This window comes from Mustela lutreola, chromosome 14 (genome assembly GCF_030435805.1).
Source record: "Mustela lutreola isolate mMusLut2 chromosome 14, mMusLut2.pri, whole genome shotgun sequence".
Taxonomy (NCBI): Eukaryota; Metazoa; Chordata; class Mammalia; order Carnivora; family Mustelidae; genus Mustela; species Mustela lutreola.
Genome location: NC_081303.1, coordinates 74199938 through 74223607, shown reverse-complemented (window position 1 = coordinate 74223607; position 23670 = coordinate 74199938). Strand labels below are relative to the sequence as shown.

Genomic DNA, 23670 nt, shown 5'->3' with positions numbered 1-23670 from the left:
GCTTACTCTCGGAACTGCGTGCAAACTTGCCGACCAGGCTGGGTTGTGCAAGAGAGACGAGAAACCGCAGAGTATTTATACATTTATTTATAATGAAATTATGGTCTAAGTATTTACAACATATAGGAAACCAGAGAATATGTTTATACAAAGCCAGCCCGCAAAGGATTCAAATGTGCAAAAACTGACAGTTCGTATCCCAAACTACTCCTGGTTCAGCAGACTAGCTCCTCCTTTCACACATCAGTATTTGATACAAAAAAGTTCTTTTGGCAAAACCTGTAATGTCATGCCAAGAAAAAGGACAAGTTGCCATTTCGGTCACTAGGTCCACCATCCGTCCTATCGTGAGCAGTCAAGTCTCTACTTTGGCTGCGACCAGTTCTGAGACAGATCACTGTTTTTCACTTCTGTGCTGAGTTCTGACCAGCTTTGGATCAAGCAGTTTTCTCGGACCCAGCTGAAGACATGGAGCTTATGAATAGGGCAATAAAAACTGCAATGACTTTCCGGGACTATAGAGCCTGCTGGTGCCTGCTTTGCATCATCCCGTTAAAAAGACATAATGAAGGGAAAACCCTCCATATTCCTACGCAGGATCCAGCTAAATCCAACAGCTTTAAATTAGTAAAACTGCATTTTCCAAAACAGAAAAGAATGCAAAAATCAAATAAGGATGAACTGTTCTTAGTTTAAAGGTGCAGAAAGGAAAGGCCGGACTTAAAATCATCTCCGCACTAATACATAGTAAGGCTTTGTTTGCAACCAGTCGTCAGCAAAATGGACCAAATAGTAGTAAATTACAAAGAAAACTTTCTTTTTGTCAGAATTGGGGACATTCATGTGGAAGAGGCTGGACAGGTCAAAGGTATACTGGAGTGACCCTGCTGGGACGCTCTGTTGGACAAGCACATTTCACCGACTGTTAAAAAGCTTCTGAGACAAGTTTGTGATTCTAAGTAAATTTTAAGATACTATGCCACTGCAGAAACAAGGATGTTTAGAAAAGAATGAGACCCCTTTAAGAAAGGGGACACTGCATCTCTAACTTCTGCAAAGGTCCATGATGGTTCCCAGTACAGGCCCCAGAGTCTTATTAAATCAAATGCATGCATTATTGCTAAAGAGAGTCACCGAGGGTCAAAGCTCTGTTCCGCTGTTTCCTTATGGGGCCATCCAGAATGGCATCTGCTGTTTAGCTCGTGGTTGCGATGAAGGGTACTGATACCCCAGACTCCAGCCCTGTGGAAAACTACTTGCATTTTTATGACCCCCGTGCTCCTCCTCTTCGTCAGACGAATCTGCAGCATACGCCACCAACCCGAAGCCCTTCTCTGCAGTTTTCATCTTCTTGACCGGATAATCTAGAATAGAGAAGAACAACCCCAACCCATCCCCCACCGAGACAGAAAAAAAAAAGATACCATAAATTCGTTAATAAAAAAAAGATGTTAATTGTAAGTGGTTAGTTGGACACCATTTTGAGGTCACAGGGTCAATGGTCACCCAAAAACGTTGAAGATCACGCGAAAAACAGCACCAGCATCAGCAAATGTGAATCCACCAGAACCATGTAAGAAAACAGAGAAAGAAAACAGAAACACAAAATAATAAAAAAAAAAAAAAAAGAAAAAGAAAAAAAAAGAAAAAAGAAAAAAAGGAAGGTTAGCAAGTGAGTCTCTGGAGGCGGACACTTCACCTTTTAAAGAGTTAAAAGAAAAGAAGTTAAGAAAAGAAAATGTATTTTCTCCTGTGCGTTTTTATTAGGACTACAGGCAAAGAACGCAAGTGATCCCATATTCCTTTAAATTCTGGGTTACTAGGAGGCAACATTTTTTTTAACAGCCACAGGCTGACGATTCACAACCAAAAGCGCTATAAGGAGAGATGTAGCTCGGTCCCAATACAAAGAAAAATCAATCTTTTTTTAAAGTAGGCTCTACGCCCAACTCGGGGCTTGAGCTCAACTCCCAGAGGTCAAGAGTCGCACGCTCCACGAACTGAGCCAGGCGGGCACCCGGAATCGCAACCCTTGAGTCTGTGTCCGATCACCCCCAGGGATGCAGACAGTGACAAAATCTGGAAATGACCTACCCATCGTTAGCATCTCCTAGGGCTGTCATGGTGCTATGTAAAAAATGTAACTTGACTAACTTTTCTAGACAAAATCTGAAAAGCCTGTGTAGCTATATGCTGTCCTCCTAAAAAAAAGAAAAAGTATCCTCCTTAGCCTGTGGAATTTAGAAGTCAGAGTCGACGCCTGAATGCACATCAGGCTGGACGACTAGAATTTAGGAGTGGCCTCGGCAGCCCGCGCATCCCCAGCCGCACCCCACTCACCGTGGCCCCCTGCGCCGGCCCCGGACCCATTCCTGTCCTCAGACTCCGCTTTCATTCCAGTCACTGGGAAGGCTGGTGGAGGCATCAACTGCCTGTGAGAAAAGAAACCAGGACAGCCTTTCAGACAGATTCCGCGGGCTGCGCTCCTCTGGTGGACTGTCGGAGCCGCGCATGACCGTGCCCCACGAGAGGTCAGCAAGCTGTGAGCGCGCAAGGTGTTAGCCAGGCCCCGCCCAAAGCAATGACTGCTCAGGAGACCAGTCCCGTCCAAGGAAAGAACAGCATGGGGGGCGGTTAAGCACCAGATGGTAGCTGGGCCCCCGTTCAAGCACCTCAGTCCGTAATATTCTAGGATTCTTTTTTGTTTCTTTAAACATTTTATTTAAGACAGAGAGCGAGAATAGGAGCGGCAGCGGAGGTGTGGGGCAGGTGGGGAGAAATGCAGACGGAGAGGGAGAGGCAGATTTCCCGTTGAGCAGGGACCCCAATGTGGGGCTGGATCCCAGGACCCCAGGATTATGACCCGAGCTGAAGGCAGACACTCAAATGAGCGCCCCAGGCGCCCCAAAAGTCTAGGATTCTAAGTAGCAAACACAGCTTGGTTAAGACTTCAGTCACTGGGGCTCCTGGGTGGCTCAGTGGGTTAAGCCTCTGCCTTTGACTCAGGTCATGATCCCAGGGTCCTGGGATCGAGCCCCGCATCGGGCCCTCTGCTCAGCAGGGAGCCTGTTTCCTCCTCTCTCTGCTGCCTGCCTCTCTGCCTGCTTGTGATCTTTGTCTGTCAAATAAATAAATGAAATCTTTAAAAAAAAAAAAAAGACGACTTCAGTCACGGCCTCCGCTTAGGAACATGGCCACGCTGCAGACCGTGCAGCAGAGGACGACACCGGATACAAGCACAGAGTGACTCAAAGCCCAGGGTAAGTGCCTCGTGACTGTGAAGGGGGCAGCACCCTCCGTGAGTGCAGCGGTTATCAAAGAGTTAAGGGGGGGCAGTTTATTTAAGCTAAAGGACTGCATTACACTTTGATCAATGGATTACTTTTTTTTTTTTTTTAAGTAGGTTCCACACCCAGCGTGTAGCCCAGTGCGGGGAGTGAACTCACTACCCTGAGATCAAGACCTGGGCTGAGATCAAAAGTCTGACACTCAACCGCCAAGTCACCAGGCGCCCCTACGTTACAGATTTAAGAACACCTGGATACAGTCACGTGGTCACGCTCCAAGGCACTCACCTGTCCCTCTCTCGCTCTTTGCCTGAGGAACTTGCCGGCTTCGATCCTGCACCTTCAATCTCATTCTGACTGGAGAAGCCTGTACCTAAATTAGTCATATGAATGGGTCCATGCTATGAGCAGAAAAATACAGCGGCATTAGCAAACCTACGACTGCGGCAGTGACTTCAGCTCCTCAACGTAACTGTCAAGTGCCTCGTCTTTCTGGCCAGTGGCGGTGAGCTCACTCCCCAGCCCTCTGGGACCTGGACATAAGCACAGCTGGAGGAGAGCTGGTATCTCCCCGGAGCGGCTGCTCATGCTATGCGGGTCTGTGTCCAACTGTCCTCTCATAAACTAGAGTAACGTGCCTCAGTCTGTTTCAAAGAATACTTCAAGGGCTCTGGCCAAAAGTAAAGGTGCTTCTCCTGATAAAATAAAATGGCACCAACACTACACATTTATTTATGTTAAAACTTCACACTGAAACCGCATTTTAAAAATCTCTTTACTTGAATGACCACTTGAATGACGTGTGTGCAGAGAACCACTGCATCTCTGCCCACCTTCAGTCGCCTGGTGGGGACGGGAGGAAGCTACTGCTCTCCTTCGTAGAGCAACAATAAACTGAGAGCCCAGGTTCAAGTACAAACCACGTTCCAGGAGAGTCAGAACCACCTGCGGCCATCAGGAGCAGCGCAGGGATAAGAGCAAGCGGGGAATTCTGCGGCCCTCCTTCTAGGCCCGAGGCACAGACCCTCCGCCTCTCTCCCCTTGGAGGGGTTACTTCCTTCTACTGCTTCAAAGACCAACCCACCCAAAGGGAGTTACTCTTGATTTAAACTAATCCCCCAAGGGGAAAAAACCTAATCTAAAAGGATTCCAGAAAACAGAAATCCAGTACTGGGATGATGCCTCATACAGATGTGAACTTATCTTTCTTTCAAGGGAGAATACAGTACGATAAGATGAGGAAAATAAGGGTATTTTATTTAACCTGGTATCCAAGAAGTCCAGACTCTCGCTCATCTGGCAGCTCCTCTGTGAATCGCCTCTTCTGCGCCTGGGGCTGAGCTGGGAGTGGGGGCGGGGGCGGGGGCGGGGGCTGGGGGCCCGCAGGCAAGGCAGTTTTGACAGGAGCAGCAGGAATGAAAGGCCCACTCATCGGACTCTGGGACCAAAACAAACCAAGGGGGAAAAAGGTGTGAGAATGTCCAGCCATAATAAGGAAAACAAAATCACAACAGACTTTAATGATCCACATGTCCTAGAAATCCTGTCTTTCTGGTCCGTAGCTGCCCTCCGGGATCGTCCGCTGACCAGAGAGCCTGGCCTCCCCACCTCCATGGAAATGAGACACTGACAATCTCTCCAGTGCTTTGAACTCTCAGGAAAAACCTGCTGTGCCCTTGGGCTACTAGGGGCAAACACAACCAACAAATAAAAATTCCAGGGTGCCTGGGTGGCTCAGTGGGTTAAGCCGCTGCCTTCGGCTCAGGTCATGATCTCGGGGTCCTGGGATCGAGTCCCGTATCGGGCTCTTTGCTCAGCAGGGAGCCTGCTTCCCTTCCTCTCTCTCTGCCTGCCTCTCTGCCTACTTGTGATCTCTCTCTATCAAATAAATAAATAAAATCTTAAAAAAAAATAAATAAATAAAAATTCCAGCCACTCACTCAGTCCAGAAGGTATCAAGCAGAACAATCTCCAACTTAGACCCCTTAATCAATGTGATTAGCTCTTTCTGCATTAAAAAGGCTGCTAACGCTTATGGCAAAGGTGAGTTCACTGCTGCTTCTAGGGAGAATTGTTACAGCAAGAGAGAGTCTATCCAATGTTTAAAAGACTGTTCCAGAAAGGAATAAGGACTGATCCAGGACGCATCAGAGAAAACAGGCACCTCTCAGAGGACTGCTCTCATGAAACGAATGGCTAATACCTGCTGAATGCCGGGTCATCTCACTCAACCCTGCAACCTCTGAGATATCACTACGCCCAATTTCTAGAAGGGAACCAAAGCCTGGATAGGCCAAGTCACATCCCAGGATTACACAGCTCAATCACAGGAAAGCACGAAGAACCCATGCAGCTTATGTCTAAAGCCCAACCCTAAGGGCCGGCTCGGTCATACTCCTTTCTGGTTACTAAGCAACGTGGCTGAAAGCTAGAGGCCTACGGCTCTGTCAAGCGCAGCAGGCAAGTAGTCAGGACCAGGGGTCCCAGCCAGAGTTTAGGGAAGCCTTCTGCTGTTTCAACCTGGGCAGTCCCCTCCAGTGCTCACAGCCCACCAGTGAGGACCGGGGCCACGGTTTAAGGCCACAAGCTCCCCCGGCCCGGATATACGGCGAGAGGCCCGAGGAGAAGGGCCCGCCATCAATGCGCCCGCGTGTGCTCGCTCGCTTCTCCCCTGCCCCAGAGCAGGGCCGCAGGCCATCCACCCGGAAGAGCTGGAACCACCAGTCCCTCAAGGTCCAGTTTTGTGCGTGGTCTGAGAACTACACGACAGCATTCAAAACCCTTCAGCTGGCAAAGTGCACGGATCTCTCGGCCCCGAACTCCTGCACGGGGGCGTCTGTCTGGAAGACTAGCACCTCTGCTGCCGTCACGGGGAGGCGCGCGGGCTGTTCGCCAGCACCGGCCCGTGGCGCGTGCCCCGCCGGGGGATCCAGCGTTCTCAGAGCCCGGCCCACGGGCAGAGCGCGCGCGGCCCGCCACGCCTAACCCACGGGCCGCATGGCCCTGCAGAGGAAGCTTCCTGACTCCTCTTCTAAACCGCCGTCAGGTGGGGAAGGCCCGTGACACGCATCCAGAGACCCGGGCTGCATCGCACACCCACGCGAGCGGGGCACAGAGTACCTCCCGTCGCACAGAACCAACCCACTCTCTCCTCCTGAAGGACACCGCCACCTCCACACCTCTCCCCGGGCCAACTCTCCTTGAGGTCAGTGGATGCGGTTCGCGCCCGGCGGCCTACCTGGCCAGCGCCAGCGGGGGGCTGGACTTGCGTTATCGGGTATTGTGTTGGCACAGGGGGGACTCCCGTAGGTAATGCTGGCAAGACTCCAGGTGCCAGAGAGACCGCTGGTGGCACTATGCTTGGGACTCCATAGGGAGGCTGAACCGGCTGCTGAGGAGGGGGAACAACAGGGTAACCAGACTGATAGCCATTGGATGGATAATATGGTGGCTGAGGAGGGACACTACTTAGAGCAGAGGGTTGTGTATAGCCTGAGGGGGAAGAAAAAAAGTGTTTAATCAGCTGCAGCAAAATGAGACATTTTAGCTGAATATTAACCTACTCTCTAGGGAAGAAAAACACTGAGGGACAAACGGCTTCCCAAATTACTGTAAGCGGAAGGGAGCACTGTCAGTGCCCCAGCACGGGCCAGCCTTAAACACCCTATTCTGTACGTAAACACCACTAACAAACTATTTCTTTTGCTGAAACACTTTGAGACATACACACCTGGTAAGGGCACAGCAGTATTAATCTGATTCACAAATCTAGAGTATTCAGCATGAACCTGCAAGAGAAGGGAAAGCGAATTCATACGGGACGGTCCCAATTCACAGAGCACTCGCAAGGGTCGATGAGACAACTCCAGAACCACAGTAGCTAGGAATGAAAAATAGTCTCACTGATTACGGGCCCCTGGGTGGCTCCATGGGTTAAAGCCTCTGCCTTCGGCTCAGGTCATGATTCTGGGCCCTGGAATCGAGCCCCACATCGGGCTCCCTGCTCGGCGGGGAGCCTGCTTCCCCCTCTCCAGCTCCCCTGTGCTTGTGGTCCCTCTCTCGCTGTCTCTCTGTCATAAATAAAATCTTTTATTAAAAAATAAATAACAAAACTATTTCTACTGATTAAAAAAGAAAAAATTTCCATTGACATTTCAACCAAATTTAGACTTGTTTAAGCTAAGTTTTGATAAGGCACGGGGTGCCTGGCCGGCTCAGTCGGTGGAGCATAGGACTCTTGAGGTCAGGCTTGTGAGTTCAAGTCCCACACTGGTACAGAGATTACTTAAAAATGAAATCTAAAAAAAAATAATAACAGGGGCACCTGGGTGGCTCAGTGGGTTAAGCCTCTGCCTTCGGCTCAGGTCATGATCCCAGGGTCCTGGGATCAAGCCCCACATTGGGCTCTCTGCTCAGCAGGGAGCCTGCTTCCTCCCTCTCTCTCTGCCTGCCTCTCTGCCTACTTGTGATCTCCCTGTCAAATAAACAAAATCTTTAAAAAATAGTAATTATAAAATAATAAAATAAAATAAATAATCTTTAAAAAATAATAATAATAAAATAAAATAAAATCTTTTTTTTTTTTTTAAAGATTTTATTAATTTATTTGACAGAGAGAAAGATCACAAGTAGGCGGAGAGTCAGGCAGAGAGAGAGGAGGAAGCAGGCTCCCACTGAGCAAAGAGCCCGATGCGGGGCTCGATCCCAGGACACTGAGATCATGACCTGAGCCGAAGGCAGCGGCTTAATCCACTGAGCCACCCAGGCGCCCCCCCCCCATTTTTTTTTTTAAAGATTTTAAAAATAAAATAAAATCTTAAAAAAATAATCCATCAGGGGCGCCTGGGTGGCTCAGTCATGAAGCGTCTGCCTTTGGCTCGGGTTCTGATCCCACGGTGCTAGGATTGGGCCCCACATTGGTCTCCCTGCTCAGGAGAAAGCCTGTTTCTCCCTCTGACCCTCCCCGCCTCATGCTCTCTCTCATTCTCTCAAATAAAATCCCCCAAAAAATCCATCAACCAAGGAGCGCCTAGGTGCCCCAGTCGGCTGAGCATCCACCTCCTGCCTTCAGCTCAGGCTGCGGTCTCAGGGTCGTGGGACTGAGCCCTGCACTAGGCTCAAGCTCAGCACAGAGTCTGCTTGAGACTCTCCCTCTGCCCCTCCCTCCCTCTCTAAAAATAACAAAATTTTAAAAATTAAAAAATCAACTGGGGCAGCCTGGGTGGCTCCGTCAGTTATATGTCTGCCTTCGGCTCAGGTCAAGATCCCAGGATCCCGGGACTAAGTCAAGCGTGGAGCTCCTTGCTCAGCAGCGAGACCGCTGCTCCTTTTCATGCACACGCACATCTCTCTCTGACAAAATCTTTTAAAAAATCAATACATCAATTAATTTTAATAAGGCACACTCTATAAATTATTAAGCCAGGACTTGGCAATCAGGAGCACGTATATCAGGAGCTTCCTAAGTCGGCAGACTGGATTCAGTTCTGAGGCACAGAATCATCCAGAGCCAGAAAGAAAGTTAGGAAATTCCTAAGTTGTCAGTGTACCTACTGCAAACTCATTCGTTCTTTTATTTACTGGACTTGTCCTCAGAGAGCTCAGGGCTCAACGAGTTAGTGCAGCCCCGTCCAGCTGTTCGTCATGCCCTGAGTCAGTAAATTCACGTGGCGACGGGGACAGGGAATGGCCAGGGAAGCGCCCCGGTGCAAGGGACAGCAGAGCAGCTACTTCCCGAAAGCAAACGACACAGCTTCCCGAAAGGGCGCCCTTAAGATACCAAATAACAAAGACCGACACGTGCAACCCCCACTGCTGACTGCCTTCAGGGGCTCTCCCCACGGCCCTATTGGTTTCACTTTCGGTTACTAGATTACAGAGTAGAAAGAACACTCGATCAAATCAACAATGAGCCCAAAGGCTCTGCTGACCGGTCGTAAACTATTCTAGCTCTACCCTTACTAACAAGCAGAATTTGGAACTCCCACCGGTAAGCAACTTGGCCAAGACTGAAAGCACTGTTTAGTAACCCACAACACGTGATTTTATATGCTGTGCCGTGGGATTCAAAATTCCACACCAAAACAGTCCGTAAAGGAGAAATGCATGCCAGCCAGGACCCCGACCGGGGAAGTCTGTCTTCCTTACGAGAACTGAGTTGCTAGAATGGTGAACCACTTCCAAAACTCTCGTCCGCCCGGAACCTCAGAACATGACCGTACCTGGAAACCAGGTCTTTGCAGACGCAGGGCGTTAGCATGAAGTCATGCGGGCTCATGGGGGCCCTAAATGCAAGGACTGCGACCCTTCAGGGGACAGACAGACAAGGAGACACAGGAGTAGGCCAGGAGACAACGGGGCAGAGAATGCAGCTCTGCTGACATGGGGAAAGAGTGCAGAGGCCGGCGTGCTGGGAGAGCCATGGAACATTCTCCCTCACGGCATTTGTTCAGAAGGAACCAATCCTGCCCACGCTTTGATTCTCAATGTCTGTCTGGCTTCCTGAACAGTGAGAGAATAACTCCTTGGTGTTTTAAGTCCCCCAGTGTGTGGGCCTTTGGTATGGGAGCGCAGCCGAGACCCAGCCCCGCAGAGCAGTGCTCCTCTGTGCGTCGGGCGCAGGCGTCACTCACTGTTTGCAAGAGGTTCTCACAGAGCTTCTTGGCAGCAGCCAGGCCTTCTGGTTTGGGGTGACTGCAAAGAAGATCCGAGAAGTCAAACACAAGGAAAGGATACGGAATGCTGATTCCACTTTGCACGCTGCTCACAAACAATATACTCAACCTAGTACCAAAGTAAGCTCCTGAAAATCACGACCTCATGTCTCTTACCCTTTAACCTGTAACTAGTATCGTGAGGACAAATACTGTATTGGTCTGAGATACAGGTATTAAAAAACATTTAACAGTCACTAGAACAGCCCTAAAATGCATTAATGTCACCAAAGGTTTAAATGAAGACGACGTTAGGCTCATGAACGCTCATTCCAGGGTCACAGCTCCATATAACACCCAAGAACCCGAACACTAAAGGAGACAATCCCGCCTCCTAATTCAACAGTTCTTCCTGCGGACACGACGAAGCAGTCACTGCCCAGCACTGGCCCCAAGTCCTCAGGTTACCGTTAATTAAACCTATTTTCTTCCTCCCACAGCATCGCTCCTACCCGGGCAGAGCGGCAGACAAGTGTTCACACACAAGCGTCAATAGCACCACACGTACCTAATGTAAATGTACATCGGTTCGAAAGCTTCTCGGCCGGATGCTGGCTCGATGCAGCCCGAGCCTTTCCCTCTGAGGAAGACTTTGGCGCCCGTTTCAATCTGAATGTGCTGCAAATAGGAGCAGCCTGGACCTTCCACTTTCTCCTTGACGTTGAAGGTGGGCACAGCGTGCTCCAGACCCACAAATAACTTGTCTTGAACGTAATGCATCTACAGGACAGAACAGCTCAGATGAAACTCACAGCACACATGAAGTCCTAATCATGAAAATCGTTTTGCAGAAAACTGGACTAGTCCAGATACTTCGAATCCCCGCCAGGACAGGGATCCCCTGGAATTTCCCCCATGAGCCCGCAGAAACCAACTTATAAAGTAGCTTCATCTGGAGGAGCACTACGCGGGCTACGCACCTACCTAGAACAGTAACCCCTTCCTCCATTGAGCAAAATCTACTGAACAGGTGCAGAGCAAAGACTCACTACTAAGTGCACCCAAAGCCGCTGACGGCTCTAAGTCAGTGGGAACCCAGAGCACAGTCTTCTGTGAAACGAGAGGCATGTCGGGTCGTCCAGTCAGCCCTGTGGTGTGCTCCACCGAGGGCTGCTCTCTCCCACCCTGTGTTCTAGGAGGATTGTATCAGCAGAGTCTTACTTCACCAGACTCCGCCTTCTTAGTCCTCCAGCTGCCGTCACGGGGACAGACACGTAAGCAAACCACTACCTTCCAAATGTACGCTGTGGGGACGCCTGGATCTATCGATGCCCTTTCTAGAATATACCAAAGTAAACAGATGTGTGTTCCGACGTTCACTGCATCACAGAACATGAAATGGTCCCTTAACAGGATGCGTTAGCCGGTCAGCCTCAGGCTGGACATCAGGACATTCCTTCACACTTTCCGTATTATTTGGCACATGTCACCTCTACAGAAATGACAAAGCTGCTCATGAGCTCTCCACCGAACATACCCCTGACTGGAAGGGAGGCTTCTGGCTGACGGCTGGAGACAACTGTGCAATGGGCGCTGGCTGGTGATACACAGTGACTGTCGCACCATTGAAAGTTGGACTTGTCCCCGTGGCAGCTTTGACCACCCCGTTGGTGATAATCTCTTTGATTCGGTTTACGGCTCCTACAGAGAAAGTGAGATACGATACAGAGGAATAAATGAACTGATTAGAACCCACGGACAAGCCCAGGCCAATCCGCAACCACCCCTGTACCAACCCACTCTGCAGGATACCCCGACACACGGTCCTCGGCCTCTCTACTCCCCCAGCACACGCACGAGCAGTTCGTACATGAGTCACGACAGCCGCCCGCAACCTTCTGCCAAGTTACTCTATACCGCCCTGTGCTTTGTCCTTCACAGAAAGGGGGATGTGAACCAAACCGCTACTTACTGTCCACTAATTCCCGTGTCTGGCCCTGAACATGAAGGTATAACGGACGATCCCTACAAAGAGAAACACAAAATGATGATCCCACACCGCGCACAAGCAAAGGAACAAAACAGGTCACCAAATCCAGTCTGTAATGTTTCCAAATAAGTAAATGGGACTACATACAAGAAAATGGCTGTTAACCAACGTCTAGGAACGTGGTTTTACAGCTAATGAATAAGCTTTTCTGGTTGCTTCACGTTAACTCGTCTACACATGGATCAAATCTGTTTTTTTTTTTTTTTTAAAGATTTTATTCATCTATTTGATGGACAGATCACAAGCAGACAGAGAGGCACACAGAGAGAGAGGAAGGGAAGCAGGCTCCCCGCCGAGCAGAGAGCCTGACACGGGGCTCAATCCCAGAACCCTGGGATCATGACCTGAGCCAAAGGCAGAGGCTTTAACCCACTGAGCCACCCAGGCGCCCCGGGTCAAATCTGTTCTTACGGGCTCGTGCACACTGGCAAGTAGTCAACGGAAACAACCTGACATCTGAGAACAAAAGTCCTTCTTGTTGGCTGTCGAACAGGGAGGGGCAGTTGTGCTCCAAATTAAAGGGGCAAAGTGACAGAGCAGCCTGTGGACCACGTCTGTGAAGCCCACAACCCAGGGGACTCTAGATTTTTAATGTAAAGTGGCTTAGATTCCAATCTGGATTATAATAATGAAGATCATCCAAAACCATACAGTTAATATAAAGCTGTAGGTAAAAAATAATAGTATTTAAAGACAAGTTCAAAACAGCAAATAGTACACATACAGAATTGAAGTATGTTCCTGGTTTCATGTGGGGACCAAGTTTTTTTTGTTTTGTTTTGTTTTTTAAGATTTTATTTATTTGACAGAGAAACAGAGAGTACAAGTAAGCAGAGAGGCAGGCAGAGAGAGAGAGGGAGAAGCAGGCTCCCTGCCGGGCAGGGAATCCGATGCGGTGCTCGATCCCACAACCCTGGGATCGCGACCCGAGCCGAAGGCAGCCGCTCAACTGACTGAGCCACCCAGGTGTCCTGTCTCAGGTGGGGACCAAGTTTTGCCTCCTAATTATATTTAGTTGAAGCCAATGTGGAAAATGTCACAGTACCTGACAACCTGCCCTCAAAACCGAGTCATGGGAAGGATTTAACCGTAGGGGGCAAAATCTGTCAGCCGAAAACCTCACAGCTGTCAGAGAGGCAACGAGCTGTCTGATGAAAGGAGATTTTTTTTGTTGTTTTTTAAAAGATTTTATTTATTTATTTGACAGACAGATCACAAGTAGGCAGAGAGGCAGACAGAGGAGGAGGAAGCCGGCTCCCCTCGGAGCAGAGAGCCCGACGCAGGGCTTGATCCCAGGACCCTGAGATCATGACCTGAGCCGAAGGCAGAGGCTTTAACCCAGTGAGCCACCCAGGCGCCCCAGGACGTGTTTGTTAAAAGGGAGATTACAACGAAGTACAGACTCTTTTGTTGGGGGAAATATTCCCATACAAAAGTTTGGAAGCATAAACATTAAACGTAGCAATTATCTCATTTTATACTTTTCCATAATTTATCTCCTCTGATAAAACGTCACCTATGAAATAAAAAAAAAATCCAAAGAGCAAGAGGAAGGCACACAGCGGCCGCCATCCCTCATGCGCCCTGGTGACGTCCCAAATTCTACTACACAGCGTGTGCATGCACACACACCGAGCTACTAACCCAGGGTCTGCGCGGATCTCCTACGAACAAAAAATATGAAACTACCGTGAGCTACGTGTCCGAACTTTCCCTAAAGCAGACAATGTGCATACACACCCTGGTCCCACTTTGGCCTTCTCCTCAGCGGTCATGAATCTCCCTCGAGTTGACACAGCAGCCCCACTAAGTCGGCTGATCTGAAAGGGAAACATTCTATCAACAAGAAGACGTGGCAATGGCCTATTTCAAGGACGCCCCCGATCGTTCCTTACACCACCAGCGAGGAATGAGTTCCCTCCCGCACCCAAAACCTCAACAACATGGTTTCCTGCTCAGCAGACCCGGAGCCCACCCACACCTGTTTCTCTACCTTCCCTGAGAAGTTCCTCTGCAGTTAACTGAACCCAATCCTGACTCTGGAGAGTATGACCCAAACCCACCCGTAAACATCGGACTCCTGTGTGCTTTCCCGACCGACACGACCAGCCACTTCCCCCCCAGGGCCCATGTCCGCCCACCTCGTCCTGAGTCTGCCCTCGAGTCAGCAGGTTCCGGCATGTGAGAGGCACATCGTTGATTTCGACCTCAGCTACCACCAGGTCATCCTTGCTTTTACTGCTGGTGAGGCCTTTGCCAGCAGCCTGAAGCTACACAAGAGAGAAACTCTGTAAGATGAAAGAATGCTCCTGCTGTGTAATCCACAAGCGCCCCTCCCCAGGCCCCACCACCAGCACCTTCCTGCTCCCTTCCCGAGCCTCCAAACACACCTGGAAATACTCCTTGTCATTCACCGAAGACGAAATCACAAGTGAGCAAAACCTAAGCCGACATCAAGTACTGTCAGTTTACTCGAAGGCAATCATCAGATTTCTCTGGGAACTTGGCCACATGTGTGTTTCTATGACCGCATAACCCCAGAAACCCTACAGACTAGAAGCTGCCATCTCCGCGAGGAAAATTAAAAGACCTTGTGCAGTCCGACACAGGACAGAGTCCAGGGCACGATGCGGAGTCCTGCAACCCACGCGCCTCATCTGGGGAGCGGGACACAGCCTTCGTGCCAACACGGCAGCTGCAACGTACCCCGTGCAACTGGCCCCATCCTCTCACAACAATCTGGAAAACCCACGAAGTTTCTCTAATGGACAACCCATTACTCTAATAACGAAGAACCAAGAGAATGAACGAAATGCCAAGCAAAATCCTGAAATCTGATCTGGTTTCTCTCAATTTAATCTATGGACAACTCCAGATACCGGATCGGAGTTATCCGAACAAATGTTCATCCCAAGATGGCCTTCCGCAACCCTTTGAGACCTTGGACCAATGTTCGGCGAATCTGCTCAAAGAAGATAAAATACAGTTACTTCTTAATGTATTAGATACATTTTTAAGAGATTTATTTATATTTTAGAGAGGAGAGAGAGATACTCAAGCAGACCACACCCAGCTTGGCACCCAACACAGGGCTTGATCTCACGGCCGCAAGAGCACGCCTGGAGCCAAAATTAAGAACCAGATGCTGAAAAGACTGAGCCACTAGGCGCCCCACATCAGACAATATTTCACAACGTGCACAAACTACACGACTCCACAACGTCTCGTCTTTGTTCAGCCCCTGCTCAGTCCTGGCCATCATCAAAGGTGCTTATCAGTGCTACCTCACGGGACTCCCTGTGGTGACACAGGTGTTCGCTACTTGCCGGGGAGAAACGGGGCAACAGCCCCATGTCCAAAGGCTGTGACAAGGAGCTGAATTTTGAATCTTAATTCAAATTTTATTTATTTATTTATTTTAAAGACTTTTTGTTTATTTATTCGACAAAGATAACAAGTAGGCAGAGAGGCAGGCAAAGATGGGGGTGGGGGGGAGGCAGGCCCCCTGCTAAGCAGAGAGCCTGATGCAGGACTTGATCCCAGGACCCTGAGATCATGAGCTGGGCCGAAGGCAGAGCTTAACCCACTGAGCCACCTAGGCGCCCCCAAATTTTAATTTAAATAGCTACATGTGGCTAGTGACTACTGTCGTGGACCACACAGGTGTGTGTCACCAACCCTATCAGAAGAGAAAACTGAGGCCCCACGATGTATCTAAGCCACACAGCCAGTAACTGAGGACCCTCGGCTTCAAGTCCACGTATTCTGGTTCTAAATCCATGCTCCCTCCTGCTGTGCTCAACTGCTTCTCAGAGGAAACACGTGAATAAATGACAAACATCAGTGTTAAGAATGTTAACATTCAAGGAGCACTCCACCTCAGTGCGCCGTCACTATTTCCCTGCAGAACTCAGAAATGCACAGTTCGCTCAGTCTTTGCAAATGATAACAATACAATGAATAATGAACTTCCAATTCACTAGAAGTTCCCAGCGATTCTGCACAACTTGGGTATTTAAATATCCAGATAGACAATGGCTGTTCTGTGGCTATTACACACATACACTGGACGACTAACAAAAAATCATCATCCTCCCCCCCGCAGCTATACCAATGTCCTTGACAAGTAAAAACTGTCCGTGTTCAAAGTGAACAACTGTCATTTGGATATAATCGCCACAAACATGCTACTTAACACATTCGTCACCCGAATTGCATTTTCGAACACAGAACCCATCTCTTCACTGGAAGGCAATTTTTAATTGAAGCCCAAAGAACTTTTTTCAAATGAGAATTATAATGCAATGAGCTGCCTTAGAACACACTGAATTCTCCAACGGAAGAGGCTTTCCAGGAAAAGCTGAACCCCGACTGTCAGAAATGACTCTGAAGTCAGACATGTGTGTTACTGATCGTACACAATGTACGCTCAGGAGCTGCATTTCTCTTTGTAAACTGGAGACAGTTATCCGTCCCGTCACGCTGCTGCAGAGTCTGTCTTGAGGGCAAAGCGTGCACTCCGGCAACACAAACAGCCACAACAGTCATTATTCTCTAGGAGGACTCTTGTCCCCTATGGCAGCATAAATTGAAGACTTCAAAGTTCAGGTCCATCCTAGTTTGAAATTTTAATTATACCAGAAATTCTGTAAAATGACCAAATAATTTCCTCAATTTCTGTGAGAACAGCAAAACCACCAACATATCAATTACTCATTTCATGTCCCATTCAATCACACTGTAGGCAATGACTGAAAACCTACAGAGTCTGGAGAACTTTGTACGTATGCATTTACTTTTAGTAGAGCTGACTAGAGACATTTTTTAAAAAATTTTATTTATTTATTTCACAGAGATCAAAAGTAGACAAAGATCACAAGAGAGGCAGGCAGAGAGAGGGGGGAAGCAGGCTCCCTGCTGAGCAGAGAGCCGGATGCGGGGCTCGATCCCAGGACCCCGAGACCATGACCTGAGCCGAAGGCAGAGGCTTAACCCACTGAGCCCCCCAGGCGCCCCAGACTACATTTTAAAGCTCCCTTGATTTACACGAAGGTCTCTTGACCTCAGAGAAAACGCGCACGTATTGAGAAACGTGTTCCAGCGTCCCTTCACACCATTCCGTCCGCAGAAAGTGAGCTGAATTAAGTGAACAAAGACAAAATCAACTATCTGGCCCATAAACGTAACCAAACCAACCAAAACTGCCTCGAAAAAGCCAATGACAAAGCGTCATGTGACGCATTCTAAAACTAAGTGACCCTGAAATGACGGTGAGGCCGCTTTCTCCTTCCGACCACAGGGCGACAAAGCAGCCCTCCCGACGCGGGCCTCGGCCCCTACCTTCTCAGCGGCGCTCTGGGCCGGCTTCAGCTTCCCCTTGGCCATGAGCATGGCATTGATCTTGGCGGCCACAGCAGCAGCAGCATCCAGGGCGCCAGAGGGAGCGGCCGCGGAGCCCCCAGGGCTTCCCCCGCTGCTGGGAACCTCCCCCGCCGGGGCCGACGGCGGGAGGAAGAGCAGGGGGGCCGGAGCGGGCTGGTCCCACTTGCTGCGGCGCCTACAGCAGAGAAAGGCGAACCTCAGGCCCCGAGGAAGGCCCCTTGCTCGGCCTCGGCGCCCCGCCTCCCCGACGCGGCCTTCCCGGCCCCGAGGCTCCGGCCGAGGTTCCGATCCCCGTCGCGACCCCGACGGTCGCGGCAGGTCCGCTCACCGCGCCCGCGCCCGCGCCGACCCTCCCGTCCGGCCCACACGCCCGCGGCCTCCTCCGCGTCTCGGCCGGGCCCTCCCGGGGTCCCTGCTTCCCTCCTGCCCCCGGTCCCCGCCGGCTCGCTCGGGAGCCCCCGGGCCTGCGGGCCACCCTTCTCCCCGCAAGCCCGGCCCTCCGGCGCGCACACGGCCCAGGGGGCGCCCCCGCCCGGACGCAGCTCCCGGAGGCCGCCCCGCCTCTCCTCCGCCCCCGGCGCGCTGCGATGCCGCCGCCCGCGAAGCTTTACCCGCCGGCGCCGGGATGCGTCGCGCTCCCCGCGGACATGGCGACCGGCTCCGCTCAGCCACCCGCCAACTACGCCGCCACCACCTCCCGTCACTTCCGCCCCCAACGCCCTCACGCACAGCCCCTTCCGGTCGCAAGGAGACGCTGTTCCGGCGAAAGCGCCGCTTCCCATTGGACGCCTGTTGATTTCCAGGCCGCCGGCGTCCTCGGAGCCAGGTGGGGCCCGACCTTCCTGCGCGCGCCCTGCCCTTGAGAAAGATGGCTGCCGAAGCGCGCGTCCCGGCGGGATCGGGGCGAGCAGGCCCATGTTTGTTGTGGGCACGGCGGTCGCCGGCCAGACAATGCGCAGGAGTCCGGAGTCGAACGGGTCTCTCCCCGAGTGCGGCCACGACCTCCGGCCCGGAGCGAGCCTTCCGCCACGGGCCCGCCTCACGCCTCCGTTACCTGTTTAGGAAAAGGCCAGTGGCACGTCCCAAAGGCCACGTGAAGACTTTCTCTGGTTCTACGTCTGCGCGCCAGCCACGGCTTTCAGAGCAGGGGCGAGGGGGCGCCGCGAGGGGGCGCCGGCGCCCGGGCGGGAGAGCGGAGGGAGGGCGGGGCTCGGGGTGGACGGCGGCCGGGGGAGGGGCGGGGCGGGGAGGGGAGGGGCGGGGCGGGGAGAGAAGGGCGGGGCGGGGCGGGGCGGGCTCGGGGTGGACGGCGGCCGGGGGAGGGGCGGGGCGGGGAGGGGAGGGGAGGGGAGGGGAGAGAAGGGCGGGGCGGGGCGGGCTCGGGGTGGACGGCGGCCGGGGGAGGGGCGGGGCGGGGAGAGAAGGGCGGGGCGGGGCGGGCTCGGGGTGGACGGCGGACGGCGCAGGGGCGGGCCGGCCCTGGTGCTTCGCCCGGGGGAGCCCTGGAGTGGGTGGTGGCCGCCGCGCGCGACCGCGTTGGGGGTCTGGGACTGCGGGACTCTCGGCTGGACGGATGGCTTGCAGCGCTGTTTTTCTCTTCTTGTTAGAAAAAGGTTTATTATTAGTCGGAGAGAGAGGGAAAGGGCGTAAGCAGGGGGAGCAGCAGGCAGAGGGCGAGGGAGAAGCAGACTCCCCACTGCAGGGAGCCGGACGGGGGCTCGATCCCACGACTCTGGGACCCCGACCCCAGCCCCCCGAGCCACCCCAGGCGTCCCAGTGCCGTTTTTCAAAGGAGTTTACATCCTGGTGAGATTCAGAGAATGCAGATTCATTTGAAATCCGAATTCCTGTTTTCCCTTCGGCATTGAATAAATGTTCTTTCCAGGGCGCCTGGGAGGCTCAGTTAGTTAAGCAACTGCCCTCAGCTCAGGTCATGATCCCAGAGTCTCGGAATCGGGTCCTGCACAGGGCTCCCAGCTCCGCAGAGAGTCTGACCTCCCATCTCGTGCTCTCTCTCTCTCTCTCTCTGAGAAATAAATAAAATCTTTAAAAAAAAAAAAAGTTCTTTCAGCACCTTTAGCATATAGGAAATTTTATTTAGACAATATTAGGTTTTCTCATTCTTTTGCATTGATGTATTTATTCTTTTGCTCGGGATCTTATTGAATCATTGTATGTGTTAATATCTGTTAGGGCAAGCCAAGTCCCATCGTCTTCTGTGTTTCTTGCTTATTCTGACGTGTATTTTTCCAAAGAATTTCGGATTTAACAGCTTTGTTTTCCAGTTGCTCCTTATCCCCAAATACAATGTTGTTGGGAGTCTGAAAATACATTGTTTAGGGGGTGCCTGGGTGGCTCTTAATCTGGAAGACGGTGACTCTTAATCTCAGTTCAGGTCTTGATCTCCGGGTGGTGACCTGAATCCCCAAGCTGGGCTCCACGTGGCACATGCAGCTTGCTTTAAAAAACAAAAAGAAAGAAAGAAAAGAAAAGAAAAAAATACATTATTTTTTCCTTTAAAAAAAAAAAATTGAGATGTCTGGGCACCTGGATAGCTCAGTTAGTTGTCTGCCTTCGGCTCGGGTCATGATCCAGAGGTCCTGGGATCCAGCCCTGGATCGGACTCCCTGCTCAATGGGGAGCCTGCTTCTTCCTCTCCCCCTGCTTGTGTTCCCTCTCTCCCTGTCTCAATCTGACACATAAATAAATAAAATCTTTTTTTTTTAATTGAGATCGGATTTATAAACCATATTACTTTTTTTAAGATTGTATTTATTTATTTGACAGATAGAGACACAGTTGAGAGAGGGAACACAGGCATGGGGAGTGGGAGAGGGAGAAGCAGGCTTCCTACCAAACAGGGAGCCCGATGTGGGGCTCAATCCCAGGACCCTGGGACCATCACCGGAGCCAAAGGCAGATGCCTAATGACTGAGCCACCCAGGCGCCCCCGTATTACCTTTTTTAAAAGAGTACTGGGGCACCTGGCTGGCTTAGCGGGTAGAATATCCAATTCTTGATCTCAGGGTCATTAGTTCAAGCCACCTGTTGGGCACGGAGCCTACTTAAAAAAATAAGTAAAAATAAAAGTGCACTTGAAGTGCTCTATTCACAACAAAGTTGTGCAAGAACCACAATTACATAGTTCCACATGATTTTCATCACTCCAAAAGAAACCCTGCACCCATTATCAGACCCTTCCCATTTCCCCTGCTAATGACAACCACTAATCTGCCTTCTCTCTAGATTTGCCCATTAAGGACATTTCACATAAATGGAACCATAGAACACATGACCTTTTGCGTCTGACTTCGTTCACTGAGTATCATGTTTTCATGGGTCACACATATTGTAGGGCGTGTCTGTCCTTCATTCCTTGTTACGGCCAAATAGTATTCCATTGTATGGACAGACCACAACTCTATCTGTTTGGGTGTTTACAGATACTCACCATTCCTTTTCTTTCTTTCTTTTTTTTTTTTTTAAAGATTTATTTACTTAATGAGAGAGCCTGGGGAGGAGAGGGAGAAAGAGAATCTCAAGCAGACTTCATGCTGAGCATGGAGCCCAACTTGGGGAGACACAGGGCTCCATCCCATGACCCTGAGATTCCGACCTGAGCCAAAACCAAGAATCAGACATTTAACCTACTGAGCCAGCCAGGCCCTCCAATAGTCACCATTTCTACCTTTGGGAAGATGCCTTCAAATCCTTTGCCCTTTTCCAAGTTGGATCGTCTTTTTATTGTTGAGTTGTAAGAATGCATTCGTTGTTACGAAGCCAAGTACTTCAGACACAGGATTTGTAAGCCTTTCCTCCTGCTCTACAGGCTGTCCTTCCACTTTCTTGCTAGCATCCTTTGAAACATAAATATTTCGTAGTTTTGATGAAGCCTTTGATTTTTAGACTTGGGCGCATTGACAAGTTCACTGTGGTGACTGTCCTGCCCAGGGGTGCGGCACACCGGTTCCCGTGCGTTGGCCTCCAGTAAATCCTCTACTGTTTTTCATCTAGGTTTTTGTTTCTTTCTTTGCAAGTATATGCATAGCTATTTTAAATTTTTTGACTGCTATTTTGAAAAGACACTTAATTGTATTTAAGCATATAGTCTTTGTTACAAAAAGTTACTGGGTTTTTTATAACCAGCCCCCTTGCTACAGCCTAAATAGTCCTAATAATTTTGTAGTTAAATGTCTTGCATTGATAAAATGTTGTCATGGACAAGAGCACATGTTGCCTGTGTTCAAATCACAGAGTCACTGCTGACTCACTGGGTGAACTTGGGCCAAATTCTGGGCCTCAGTTTCCCTATCTTTTGTTTTGTTTGAAGATTTTATTTTGGGAGCGCCTGGGTGGCTCATTTGGTGAAGGGTCTGCCTTCGGCTCAGGTCATCATCTCGAGGTCCTGGGATGGAGCGCTGCACCGGGTCCCTGGCCAGCGGGCGCCTCCTTTCCCTCTGCCCCCCCTTCCCTTTCATTCTCTCTCTGGGTCTCTCAAAGAAATAAATAAAATCTTTAAAAATTGTATTAGTAAGTAACCTCTACACCCAGTGTGGGACGTGAACGCATATGCCGGAAGTGGAGCACCTGAGCTCCCCTGACTGAGCCAGCCAGGCGCCCCTTCAGTTTCCTTATCTTTGAAAGGGAGGCAGAAATAGTGCTTGCATCACAGAGTTGTAAGGGCAGTATGAATCAATACAAAAGGTTCTTGGGATACTGCAGGTATAATAAGTATTTCTAGTATCTCGTGGATATAAGATAGAATTCGTAGGGGTGCCTGGGGGCTCCGCCAGGGAAGCCTCTGACCCATGCATTCAGCTCAGGTCCTGATCTCAGTGGAAGGATCGAGCGGGGCGTTGGCTGGGATTCTCCCTTTCCCGCCGCTCCTCCCCCAACTGTGTATGGGCTCTTTATCCCCCTTTCTAAATGGATAAATAAGGGACGCCTGGGTGGCTCAGTTGGTTAAGCAGCTGCCTTCGGCTCAGGTCATGATCCCAGCGTCCTGGGATGGAGTCCCACATCGGGCTCCTTGCTCCGCAGGGAGCCTGCTTCTCCCTCTGACTCTGCCTTCCACTCTGTCTGCCTGTGCTTGCTCTCACTCTCTCTCTCTCTTACAAATAAAATAAATAAAATCTTTAAAAATAAATAAATAAATAAATAAATGGATAAATAAAATCTTTAAAGAAAAAAGAAAAAAAGACTATTACTTTGTTACACTGCTGATTGAAAAAGTCTCTAAAGTGAGAGAGGTTAAGAGGTTAGTCTGAGGTGGTTTTTCCTTCCTGTTTGGTGCAGAATCAAAAAATTGGCGTTTGGACCCCCGTGGCTGGGCACTTCCTAGGTCTGGCTTGTGGATGATTGGGCCCCTACTGCCACCTGTCAGACAGCTGGGGGGATGGCGGGGGTCAAACTCAGAGGCTGTCAGCATCCCCTCCTGCCCTGTGACACCTGTCACTGGCTCCCGGTCCCCTGGCGCTTACCATGAGCAGCCCAGCGCGCTCTTGTCCAGGTGTGCTGCCCCACACCCCCCACACCCCCCTCCAGGATACCTGCCCGGAATCTGTGCAGATCAGCCCAAACATGGAACGTGCTGGAGCTGGGTCTTGCTCTAGGGGCCCCATCCTCCCCCACAGCGGTGGGACTTGTGACGGGACAGAGAAAAGACTGACAGCAGGCTTTCCCAGGGTCTCCAGTGCGCTCACCCCCACCCTTTGGGGGTGTCACCTTCTACCTCAAGCGCTTAATGAATGATCTTTCCAAACAAGGGGATTTCCTAGGAGGCATTCTTCTGTCACTGCTAAAAATAGCTTTGTGATTTCTGTCACCTTACAAGGGAAATCCATCAAGAAAGAAGAATGGGGAAAAAAGAGGCGACGGATAGCCTGGGGGACCTCCTGCCTGTCCTTCGAGCCATGGCCTCCTAGCCTGGAGGTGTCCGGCGTAGCTTCAGATACTTGCAGGGTCCCTTCCCCCACTCCCTTGAGCCAGCCTCCAGGAGCCCGGAGCAGTCACGGACCCACGGTGGCATGGGGGAGCTGGCTGCAGCTGGCTAGCCCCTTGTGGCCAAGAAGTCAGCCCCGACGAAACGTCTAGGAGCCAGGGTCCGGCTCTGGAGGTCCCGTCACCAAAATGGGAGGGTCATAAAGTGTGTGATTATTCTTTAGGGCCTTAGGAAAAGCACCATCCAAAAGAGATCACATTTTGTTCCAGGCATAGCAGAAAAACAGTGCAGTTATGTAATCCTGTTAGAGAAAACTGTTCCTGTCATCTGAAACTACTTGAGGCCAGGTCGAGGAAC

General features: G+C 50.7%; 1 protein-coding gene, 1 long non-coding RNA gene and 1 other non-coding gene across 7 annotated transcripts; all 3 read right to left on the bottom strand.

The window, feature by feature from the left end:
• Positions 1 to 69: 69 nt before the first annotated feature.
• Positions 70 to 18537, bottom strand: KHDC4 (KH domain containing 4, pre-mRNA splicing factor). 5 transcript variants are annotated; one of them, XM_059145673.1, is made up of 14 exons: positions 18102 to 18531; positions 17331 to 17547; positions 14132 to 14260; positions 13731 to 13810; positions 11913 to 11965; positions 11478 to 11641; positions 10509 to 10720; positions 9920 to 9980; positions 7018 to 7075; positions 6526 to 6779; positions 4552 to 4725; positions 3576 to 3688; positions 2341 to 2432; positions 70 to 1364 (listed from the first exon to the last, which is right to left on the bottom strand). In XM_059145673.1, the coding sequence occupies exons 1-14, from the start codon at positions 18287 to 18289 to the stop codon at positions 1165 to 1167; spliced, it is 1995 nt and encodes a 664-aa protein (XP_059001656.1). In that variant the 5' UTR covers positions 18290 to 18531; the 3' UTR covers positions 70 to 1164. The 5 variants fall into 5 exon arrangements, 2 of the variants coding, with proteins under 2 accessions (XP_059001656.1, XP_059001657.1); XM_059145674.1 differs by lacking the exon at positions 18102 to 18531 and adding an exon at positions 17984 to 18087; XR_009347366.1 differs by having other exon boundaries at positions 1307 to 1364; positions 3576 to 3660; positions 18102 to 18537.
• On the bottom strand, positions 11065 to 11193 carry LOC131815415 (small Cajal body-specific RNA 4). Its single transcript, XR_009347727.1, has one exon. It is a non-coding gene; the product is annotated as a small Cajal body-specific RNA 4 (non-coding RNA).
• Positions 18538 to 19447: 910 nt separating the features above from the next.
• Positions 19448 to 23359, bottom strand: LOC131815045 (uncharacterized). The gene is made up of 2 exons (XR_009347543.1): positions 22922 to 23359; positions 19448 to 19830 (listed from the first exon to the last, which is right to left on the bottom strand). It is a non-coding gene; the product is annotated as an uncharacterized LOC131815045 (long non-coding RNA).
• Positions 23360 to 23670: the final 311 nt, after the last annotated feature.